Source organism: Bactrocera tryoni, chromosome 2 (assembly GCF_016617805.1).
Source record: "Bactrocera tryoni isolate S06 chromosome 2, CSIRO_BtryS06_freeze2, whole genome shotgun sequence".
NCBI classification, from domain to species: Eukaryota; Metazoa; Arthropoda; class Insecta; order Diptera; family Tephritidae; genus Bactrocera; species Bactrocera tryoni.
The window spans coordinates 29,240,852-29,253,124 of record NC_052500.1 but is presented as its reverse complement, the minus strand read 5'-3'; the positions used below and the strand labels follow the sequence as shown (position 1 = coordinate 29,253,124).

Below are 12,273 nucleotides of genomic sequence, written 5' to 3'. Positions count from 1 at the left end.
TTTTACGCTCAACTAAAATTATTTTGTGAACTTGTTTAATGTTTTAGTCGGTAACAACCTCTTTTGGCGCCCACTGCGTTCGCGGTCTTCGGTGCTCATTTCAGCACGTCTAAACTTAACGTATTGATCGTTGATGGCTGATTTTCCTAGGACAGTGTCCGGAAGCTCGTCATCAAGTCAAGTTTTCGCTTCAACTGTATTTTTTCTTTTCAAATGCAATATTTTTTCAAACGCGTAATTCCTTTTTATGCACTTTTTTCACAATAACAAAAGTTGCTTCATGATATAATTCACAAACTAATAATCCGACAGCTGTCAAATGTATACACCCGTTTTTGAAGGTTAGGGCTAACTGAATCAATTAATCATCATTCTAGTGTCATGCCGGGGACTTTTCAGTTGACTTGTTATTTGGGTACTCAGTTTGTACGAGGTGCGTTCAGAAAATAGCGGGAGTCCATATACATGAGGTTGAGACATATACGCTTAACGATTTTCGTTTACTAAAATGAATAGATCAAAGAACTTGTACGCGAATTCTAGTCCAAAAACAATGCTGTAACATGAAAGAGCTAAAAGCTATCTCAAAAATCGAGTTTGAGAAGTTTGTCAACGATTGCAAGAAACGCTGTCATAAGGGCATAATATCGTATGGGAACTATTTTGTAGGCAACAACATTAATGTAAACGAATGTATAAATATTTTTTTCTTTAAACAAAAATTTCCGTTATCTTTTGAACACACCTCTTAAGTTACGTCCGCAAGTGGCATAGACTAGTCTGTGTAGTGCCGAAGCTGTTGTGGCCACTGATTTATTTTATTGGATTCTATTACACGTCCAAGACCACAAATAATTTTTTTATACAACTGCATTTATTTAATTTTGAGCGCAATTTAGGTGTCAAGTTCAATGGTAATGCAATGTCAGCGAAAAGCTAACTGCCAGCCGGCCGCAGTGAGCACATACCAACAAGGGAACTGAATGGATCCCACCTGTTCAATGTGCTGTAAGCGCAAATATAGATGTGAGTGTGTATGTATTTAGGCGAAAATTTCGTCAACCTTAGCATAAAGTACACATAACTGATATTTATATAAACACAACTGTTATTGTAATATGTATTTATTGTACTATATATTGTGGGTATAAAGGAATAGCAGACGGAATTTCTTCTGACTCTGAACACGTGCATATTTATGAGTGCACATATAGGAGTATGTGTGTAGGTATATAAATAGAAAAAAATTGATTCTCACTGAAAACCTTTAAGCAAACGCTTGCAGTAACACAAATATTTTAACGCTGTATTATTTAAATTTAATTAATATTTACTTAAGAGCCTTGATTGCAGTCAGTTGACTTTTAGATTGGCATACTCCTTGCAAGCTATAGCTATACGAAATATTGTGGAAAAATAATCGCAAAACATTTCTCAAATGAGAAAATTAAATACCTTAACCTCAACATAAGTGCATAACGTTTATATATACCTATCAGGTTATAAAAAATGTATATATGTATGTATATAAATGACCAGCGTGACGAGTTGCGTCGATTTAGCTTTGTTCGTCTGTGTGAACATACTCTCAGTATTTAGTTACAGATCTGAAATTTTGCACAGTTCCTTTTTTCCTCAAGAAGCTGCTCAATTGACGAAACAGTCGATATGGGAGCACTATAGCATACATATGGCCGTCATACTGCTGAACTGAACGATCAAAATTAAGTTTTTGTATGGAAAACTTTTTTAGTTTACAAGATATCTTAACGAATTTTTGCACAGCTTATTTTCCATGTCAACGATATAATTTCCGAAGAAATTGTTTAGATCGGAACACTATAGCATATAGCTGTCATACAAACTGAACGATCAAAATTAAGTTTTTGTATGGAAAGCTTTTTTAGTTTACAAGATATCTTAACGAATTTTTGCACAGCTTATTTTCCAAGTCAACTGTATAATTCCTAAAGAAATTGTTTAGATCGGAACACTATAGCATATAGCTGTCATACAAACTCAACGATAAAAATTAAGTTTTTGTATGGAAAACTTTTTTAATTTACAAGATATCTTACCGAATTTTAGCATATATCATTATACAAGCCAACCGTACAAATTCCGAAGAAATTGTACAGATTGGACCACTATAGCGTACAGCTGTCATACAACTGACCGACCAAACTTAAGCACTTGTAAGAAAAACTTCATTACTTTTGAAGGTTGCTATAGCTACGCTGCAACCAAAATAATGTTTTTTTCGTTTTTATATATAACCAAAAAATGTTTAAACTAATTTCCACAGTAGATAAATCAATATGTGCGTATCCGAATGGTGTCATGTCGTATGAGTAACATTTTAATGGCGAAGAGTAAAATATTGCATGGAGCAAAAGTGCGTGTAAAATCGATGCGTTAAGCTATTTTTAATTGCGGTTCTCTACTTAAAAGCAAAATTGCTGCAATCCAGTATATAAACATTAAACAAATAGGATTCAATGCATGCAACATGCACTTCGCGGCCGTGCATAACGGTATACTTCCAGTGATGATGCAAACTCGCTAAATATAGGTTGTAGGTGTTGTACTCAGCGCTCATACTATGCTAGTATGTAAAGTGCTTAGCTAAAGTGCACTAAATTTATTTTATTGAACAATAAACGCAACCGCGTCGGCTGAGGGGGGTGTAGTGGGAAATTTACATTTGTGGCTGTGTGGAAATGCACTTACATATGAAGAAATGGTAGACGACTTATGCAGTGCAAATGCATTGGAGTAAAACAAATGTATATAAGTGTGTATATTATTTGTGTGACTTTATGTATGTACACCAATACACGCACACCTCTGCAATCTTTGCTAAAATAGCGAGAACGATGCATGCACAGTTGTATGCCCAAATATGCCACTCACTATGCTTGTATATTCAAGATACAAATGTATATATGTATATGTGTGTAAATATATGTGAACCGATAGGAGTTCGTATAATACAATTCGATTTGTTGTTTTTAAAATTTGCTTAGAAATCGGCTTCAATCGTGCACACGCGCATGCATATAAATATTTTTCGTTTCCATACCCTTAACAGGATATATTAAGTTTGTCACGCAGTTTGTAATGCCCAGTTGGAACCGTGGAGGCCTATAAAATATATATATATAAGTAAATATAATAGATATATCAGCATGACGAATTGAGTCTATTTAGCCATACCCTACTGCACCTCCGTGTCTCTCTATATACTGCCTACAAGCATTAGTCCCTCAATTTGTGAGTTACAAATCTGAAAATTTTAAATGAGAATACATGAACCACAGTTATACATATATATCATATGCAGTTATTGTTGTTTTTCTGCCTTGTAGTTGGGTGTGTATACCTTACAAATAATTGATGCAGCCAAAAACCAAAAACAGCAATCGAAATTTACTGGAATGCAAGTGCTCAGCAAGTGCTATGCATGTACTTGTTTGTACATTTCTATTTAAGTATGAATAGTGTGAAATACATACCCGTTGCGCAATGTGTGCTAGCGCACCTTCCATGCTGTTGGCTGTTGCATTACCGTTGTTTACATTTAGCGCATTTTCAGGTGAACGGACTGTTTCTCCTCAGCTTTTATGCTTTCCAAATTCTTGTTTTTTCCCTTTTTTCTCAGATTTACGCATACATACGGCTAAGAATAACACATACATACATGCATATGTATGAAAGTATATCAATCTGAAAGTAGACGGCTCACACGTACAATGTAAGAAGCCACCCACCCGGCTGCATTGGACCAGCGTCCGCAAAAAAATTGGTTTACCACAAATTTCTTTGTTTGCGGGCGTTCATAAAATAAATTTGTAGTTCGCTTGTGTTTACAAAAGTCTCTTAGTAAGTGTGTTTGTAGGAAAACGTTTTGTTTATGCTAACCTCCTTTTTGGTGCATGCTTTGATTATTTGTTGCTTTCATATTTTCCGTTTCGTTTCATTCTGTTGATGTTCTTCAATTTGTTTTAAATATGTGCTGGTGTGTATTGGTGTATTTTTTGGAGCAAACGTTTCGATGTAGCACATCATTGTGACAGATGGTGCGAAAATCATATGGACATCAATCTGATTCATCGGCTAATAAATGAACTGGATGAATCATTTTGTGAACTGCCCTGGTTTTTTAGTAAAAATTTTGGTAAAATAAATCAATTTGGTTGAGCAAAATTCGAAGTAGTTATTTAAGAGCCCTACGAAATAAAGCGATTGGTGTACAGTTGCCGGCCGGTGTATTATAAAGGACGCAGTCAACAAATTTGAACTTACTTACTTACTTAAAGAAATTGGGGCTTTGAAAAGAAATTAAAAATATAAATAAAATTTGTAATGGCTCCTTCAAGGATTGTTTGATGCAATGCGCACTAGAAGAACAACTCAGGTCTTGAAAGAATAGCAATACAGGGCATATCCCTTTCAGAAAATTGTAAAAGTAGATTCGGCGGAGCATTAGCAGAGAATTATGAGATACTGAAACATTATTTTTGCCATTCCCTATTATTAAGTAGTCTGAGACATCTCCAACTTAGGAGATATTTGGCAGCTAGGCAGGAAAAAAGTCAGATTTTTTACCAAATCCACTGAGTTGCTGAATAAAGCTTGAATTAATTTCCATTTCTATTGAGGAATTACTAGATTCATCCGTCTCCTAATCGAATTGATTACTATAGACAATTTAAAAAAAGCGTTTAACTTTTCCTGATTTTAGGCAATATAACGGTTGTCTACAAGTGTGTTCAATATACATTTTCCTTCTTCTTATTCTTTATTGGCGTAGACACGGCATAAGCGGTTATAGCCGAGTTTACAATACTGGCACAGAGGTTATTACTTTTCGCTCTTTGGTGCCAAGTGTATTCAGGTCCTTCTTTACCTGGTCTTTCCAACGGAGTGGAGGTCTTCTTCTTCTCTCTACTTCTACTCTCAGAGATGGAGTATTTTCATCCATTCGGACACATGACCCAGTCAGCGTATCCGCTGTCTTTTAATTCGCTGAACTATGACAATGTCGTCATATATCTCGTACTGCCTCGACTGCGATAATCGTCATTGCCAATGCGCAAATGACCATAAATCTTCCGCAGTACCTTTCTCTCGAAAACTCGTAACGCCGACTCATCAAATGTTGTCATCGTTCATACATCTGTACCAAATAGCAGAACGGGGATGATGAGTTGTAGAGTTTGGTCTTTGTTCGTCAAGAGAGAACTTTACGTCTTAATTGGGAACTCAGTTCGAAGAAGCACCTGTTGGCGAAAGTTATTATACATTGCAAAACTCGTTCTCTTAACTGTTTGGCCATATAGGAATTGAACTTCACAACTTTCGCTCGATAGTAATATACTAGTGGCTGCTGTTAAAACTATTTCCCAATCCAAAATATACATAGTGAGTGTTGAGTTGCAATTGTTTCAGTACTTATATTCTGAATCTCCCGCTATTTTCTAAAAACACTCTGGCTTTCACCTCCTCAGCCATTACGAAAATAATTCGGGCTATAACTCAACTAATACAATTAATCTCACATCGCATTGCATCAAGGCATACGGTGATACAGTGATACGAAGTCTTCAAAAACGGTCGAGAGATCGTTGAAGACATGCTTCGTTCTGGACGACCGTCGAACTCTTCAACTGATGAATATTTTAAAAAAGTGAAGGATATGGTGTTTGAAAACCGTCAGGCAAGTACTAGAGAGATGGTAAGACCTCGATATCGCTCCAGAGTCCGTTCGTATGTTTTTGGCGGATATTTTGGGTATGAAACGCGTTCTTGCTCGATTCGTTCCGATAAAGTTGAATTTTTGTTTTTAAAGCTCTGTAAAGAGGTAACTTTGGACATGCTTAATCGTGCGAATTATGAGTTTGACATGCAAACAAGTCAACAATCATCAGAATGCACCCCGATGATCAGTCGATCAAAGAGATAAAACAAAATTCACTGAAGGAGCTGAAGATCATCCCAAAAAGTGCTTATGAAAAGTGTCTCGAGGACTGGAAAAATCGTTGGCATAAGGGTATTGCATCTGGTGCGGATTACTTTGAAGGCGACAAAGTAAATATGGATGAACCTCACATTATATACTGAGTTTTCAGACACAAAAGAAACGAAATAGCTGATGAGACTGCCAAAACACTTGGCTACCGAACCGGTGCAGAAAATACGAAAGTCGCTTAAAACGATACACAATGAAATTTTCGATAGGGCTGACAGACCAAACTGGATGAGATGGAGTGTCTAAAAGAAGAATAATGTGCAAGGAAATCGAAGAAAAGCACGCATGCTTTTCAACCACACGGTCTCGAAAAGACTGCAGGACGGTTGTTGGCATTGTAACAGGTCTCAACTTACTGACATCACATGCGAGGCGTATGGGCGTTATTAACGATGCCACATGTAGATAGTGCAGGGAAGTAGTCATGTGAGAGACACGCTCTTTTGCTTTTATGCCGCCTTGTCTAGAACTCGACTTAGATACCCAGGAGCATCGCAGTTCAAGGGACTAGATGAATTATCAGAGTTAGATATCAAACCTTACTACACTTCGCGAAAAAGGTTGACGTGCTTTAGCTCGCATTAAACTAAACCTTCACCTGGCATTACAAAGGTCTATGTATGGCGTGGCAGCCAGCCAGTATAGCCAAAACTAATCAACCGGGTTTGACGTATTTTCTGCAACACCAGTTTCGATATCTCGAATTTTGTCTTTGCTTCAAAAATCCAACATAGGTATTGCTGATTTGTAGTTTCCATATGTTTCCGGTGTTTAATGTTGTACAAAATAAATTTTCTTCTCGAAGTGCTGATGTTTTTGAATATTTTTGAGCGAAATCGCAGCAGAACTTGCATGGCATTTAACGCGCATGGAAGGAGGATGAAACGCTTGCCTACGCCTCCAGACAATTTCCAGTTAATAAAAAATGTAAAGATAACAAAAACAATAAGTACATGTCACACATACAATTATATATATATATATATGTGTGTGTGTGTGTATGTTTGGAAACACTTGCTCTCCGTTGCTTTTATGAACATTGAGTTGGCACATTTATGACGCTATGTTTATTGTTTTGCTTTCTTTATTGAATTTTGCATGCAGCGAGCCAGCGAAGGCACCAGCAACATACCCGACACAGATGTGCCAATTGGTGCCATTTAAAGTTGGCGTGCGTTTAGTTCAGCTCTTTTTCATTTGTTTCAATTTCAATATTGGTTTTATTTTTTTTTTGTCTTTGCTTTTGGTTTTATATAAATTCTAATATTCTGCATTTTATTTATGTGATTTTTATTTTAAAATTATTTTCATTACACGCTGGAAGGCTGTGCGCGCTACACGCTTCAATAGTGCCACACTTCAATTCAGCTGCAAATAATCAAGCAAATTAATTTTTGACATTTTTTATTATTTTGCCTGCAGCAATTTAAATGAATTCTAATGAAATTCGCAAAATTATTAGATTTTATTGATAGACCGTAGACGCGTTTTGATGGAATTTATTTTAATTAGTGGCTGGTTTCATAGTGTGTCCGTTGAACGTATGCCCAGTTGTTAAATTATTATTTTTCGATAGGTAATTTGAATTCGAATTCGAATTCTTAAATAAATATTGTTTGCCAATTACTTGTGTGAGCTTTTCGCTTCCTCAGAAGACAAAAACATTTACATATGTGTTAGTTCTTTCAGCGGAAAAATCATGTATTATCTTAAGTATTTAAGAAAACAATAATAAATGGTATTATAAATAATAATAATATATATTGAAAATAAAATAAATAACAAATCATAATTAACTACCCAGAATTTGTAAACAAAACGAAAAACATTTAATTATTTATCAATATTTATTTTGTCGCCATCAAAGTAATGCCCACCCGATGTAATACACTTATGCCAAAGATTTTTCCAGTCCTCGAAACACTTTTCATAGGCACCTTCTGCAATGGCCTTCAGCTCCTTCACGGATTTTGTACATATAACACTTTGATCGACTGAAAACGGGTTCCACGGAGCGGCAATTTCAGTTTGGGGAACAAGAGAAAATCACACGGAGCCAAATCTGATGAATACGGTGGTTGATCGATGGTACCCATTGCGTTTTTAGCTTTAAATTCGGTCACAATCATGGCTCGATGCAAAAACAAATTCAACTTTATCGAGATGAGTCGAGCAAGAACACGTTGTATACACAGAATATCCACAAATATCATAAAAACAGGCTCGCGAGATGTGTCGAGCTCTCTTGGCATCTTTCTAACACTTACCTGACGATTTTCCAGCGCCATGTCCTTCACTTTTTTAATATTTTCACCAGTTGAAGAGTTCGAAGGTCGTCCAGAAAGAGGCATGTCTTCAACGACCTCTCAACCGTCTTTGAAAGCCTTGTTCCACTCGTAGGCTAGTGTTTTTGATAAAACTGCATTACCGTAAGCCCTTTCCAATATTTGCACCTATTCTGCACACGAAATTTGGTTACAAATACAAAAATTAAGGCAAATTCCTTGTTTTATATATTGTTCCATTATAAAAATCGCAACGCACTACTAAGGTGTACCGACTTCAGCAGTTTTTTCATGATTGTGGCTGCCGCTTCGATGACAGCTTTCCAGTTCACAGTGTACTTACACATGAGTGGTGTAAAATTTTCCATCGTAAAACTACCAACAAGTGTAGTTTTAAGTTTTTCCCTTGCACTTTAAAAGCGAGGACAATAAAAGTAAAAATGCTCAGAGTCTTTAGAGCGCTCTCAACACGTCGGATAATTCGGACGTCGTGCTGAAATCTGTGCATGTAGCTTCTAAAGCACCCATCTCCACTTAGTATTTGGTTTAGGTGGTAATCCAGTTCCCCATCTCGTCTGTCTATCCACGCATGGACGTCCGGTATCAGTCTGTGGGTCCAGCGTGAGTGAGGTTTGCCACCGCTGCTGTCATATTGTTAAACTTTTGACTCCCTCTTCACTTTTGGCTCCTATTGACGGCTCTTAGAGTTTGTATAACCGCTCGCATTCGTCACACTGGATATCAGTGGGCACTATACTGACTATTACTTCAGCAGCATCACTTAATATTGTTCGGAAAGCACTGAAAACTCTTAGTACCGACAGCCTATGCACTGTGCTTATTTGTCTGACATATGCTTTAATGCCTAGCGTCTGGATCTATATTGCAGCCGCAAATAGTACAATCGTCCTCATTACCTTTGCAAGTAAAAATCGTCGGCCGGAACGCACACAGCCTTTATTTGTCATCATTTTTGTTAAGGCGTTTATGATTTTATACGCTTTACCTGCAGTGTATTCCAGGTAATCTTAAAATTTGTACCTTGAGTCTATTATTACTCCCAGACACTTTAGTTGTGGCTGTGAGTGAATCTCACACTACCCTATGGTGAGAGATATACTTTCCTCCATTTTTCTGGTACTTATGAGCCAGTTCTAAACACATTGAGAAGAACTGTTGGTGCAAACTGTTTATGCACTCATTGCACTTGCTCCGGAGGTAATCTAAGTGTTTGGACACTGTTACCACAATAAGTTCGTCTGTGTAAGCAACTAATTTAACGACTTTTGGTTGGTATGTCCTTAACACCAATTTATCGTGCTTAATCTTAGTTATGTTCCACCTAGGAACGGCAGAAAAATATGTATCCTTAACATTATACATTAGTTTGCATAGAAGGAAACCTTGAACCGAGCCTTGCGGTTCTACTCGAAAAGGAGTAGCTCTTGTTGTCTTCATCAGCATCGAATAATAATCGCCTGTTTTCAAAATAACTCTTAAGATATTGAGGAGCGCGTATGTCATACAGAGCCTTGATTATGTTTGTCCACTTTGCTAAGTTGAAGACATTCTTCACATTCAGGGTGATCAGCGCTTAATATTTTTGAATATATAAGGCTGTGTCTTTGTTGCATATAATACAATACGACACCCAAAAGTGCATTATATATTCATATAGATATGCATATATCTCTTAAGTGCTTGCTGTGCAAAAAAAAAACACTCATGAATAGCAACGGCGCTATCAATTGTTTGCACCAACCAACACCAGCAGTTTAATATCAAAAAATACCTTAAATAATAATAATGTATAGAAACACAGGTGTATTATGTATCACCATGTAACTAAGCAGAGCAATACACAAATTCTTAGCCAGTTGAGTACGAGCACAATTACCATAGAAGTTATAAGTAAATATGAACCTCGATTGAGCGCCAAGCATGAAATGATTTTAACAGTTAGTTAAGTAAAGAAATTATGAAATGGAATATAAATATTTTTAGGTGGAACGTTTGATATTCTCTTTTAATGATGAACACTTAATAAATACCAAACTAGTTCATTTATAACTAGTTGCTTGCTTTGTTGTGTGCCTGCAGGGCGATACACTCTAATGTAATAGGTTGTCAAAAAAGTCTTGCGGAATTTTCGCTAGTTGGCGCTGAAAGCGCGTAGTTCTAGTTTTATTCGTCGTATCAGGTCATGCTATACCTTTTTGGAAAGCTCATTTCACGCGCTAACGCGTGTTTGATTGATTGCCGTTTCTTTTAAGTCGTTCGTGAGTTATAGCGTCGCAAACATGGAGCAAAATAAAGAGATAATAAGGCATATTTTACAGTACTACTACGATAAAGACAAAAATGCATCTCAAGTCGCCAATAAAATTAGTGCAGTTTATGGACCCGATACAGTTTCCATATCCACTGCACAACGATGGTTTCAACGTTTTCGTTCTGGTGTAGAGGTGGTCGAAGATGCGCTCCGGAAGGCCTGTCGTCGAAAATTGCGATAAAATCGCTGAATTGGTCGAAAGAGACCGGCATAGTCGCAGCCGTAGCATCGGTCAAGAGCTGGGCATGAGTCATCAAAAATTCATTTCAATTTCAATAAAAAAAAAATTCAATAAAAATACCGCAAGACTTGTTTGACAAACCATTATATTATGCAAACATATACATATACCATATACATACATAGTACATGCAAGTACATACTTAGACCGAGCAAGCGATCGACACAACAATAGCCGATGTAGTAAAGTTAAATCGTACAATAATTGCTAGTGCCGTTATAATCAGCGAAATTATCTCATTGCAGCGGAAATTGTGCAATTAAAGTGCAACTTTTAGATTCCTTTTGCTGCAAACCATATAATGTATTAGGGCATATGTATGTGTGGCGTTGCTCATTATAACATTTGCGTTTAACAATTGGCTTTCGTTGTGCTGAAATTTCATTATTAATTTTTATTGGCAAAAAATTTATATAGTAATACTAGTAGATCCAACTACGTTGCGTTGACTATAGAAAATATTAAAAACTATTATAATAAGGTATTCAATAAGATGAGTTTATTATTTATGAATAACGGCTTTGAAAAAGTGATATTCTAATACAAAATGTTCCGCTCTACAAAGGGGTCCATACGATTTTTTTTCACAAAGACATTCTTTCAAAAGTTATACGCAGTTGTAGTTGTACAAGTATACCAAATCACCTGAGCAATCATACAAGCAATTTCTACATTTTGTGTTGCTCATACGACATGGTGTACTCTATATTTGGTGCCTAATTTTAATTTCGTATAACTTTCAAAGAAATGCTTTTATGACAAAAACTATTAAGATATTTTTTTTAGAGCGGAAAATTTTGTATTATAATATCATTTGGAGTTAAACAATTTATGGCAAAAGATAAAAAAATTCCATGTGAATTACATGGGAAAAGTAAAGTGATTTAAGAATTGATATGTTGGAGGGCCGTTCGACGAACGAATTACTCTAGATAGAGATTGTAATTCAGAATGTAATTCCTTTCAGTTATTTTTTGACATTCTATTATCACGATATATGCTATATCTTTTGCTAGTATTTATAGTATTTATTCAAACCGAAAATAATTTCGCTCATTTTTAGGAATCCGGAAAAAATTGCAATAATACGGTATGCGATTGTAAGGGTTTGAAGGGACGTCCAGGTGCCATCGGTTTGAAGGGCTATCCTGGTATTGAAGGTCCACCCGGAGATGTTGGTCCAATTGGACCGTTTGGTCGACGTGGTGAATATGGCGATCCAGGCGAATATGGCGAACAAGGCGAAAAGGGCCACCGAGTAAGTTGTGCATTTAAATATATTTATAATACTCATTAACAACAACATTATATTTTAGGGTGACATGGGTGAATTGGGTTTACCTGGTCGACATGGTATAACGGTAAGTACTACCTGCACTAACAA

The 12,273-nt window shown here is 36.4% G+C and overlaps 1 protein-coding gene across 1 annotated transcript in view; it reads left to right on the top strand.

Annotated features, from left to right (window-relative positions):
- Nucleotides 1-12,273, top strand: part of LOC120767462 (collagen alpha-5(IV) chain) — a 44,736-nt gene that overhangs the window by 26,249 nt on the left and 6,214 nt on the right. Inside the window, exons 2-3 of the mRNA XM_040093545.1 lie at nt 11,953-12,147; nt 12,206-12,250. Coding sequence (XP_039949479.1) covers nt 11,953-12,147; nt 12,206-12,250 — 240 coding nt within the window. The remainder of the gene's footprint in view (nt 1-11,952; nt 12,148-12,205; nt 12,251-12,273) is intronic.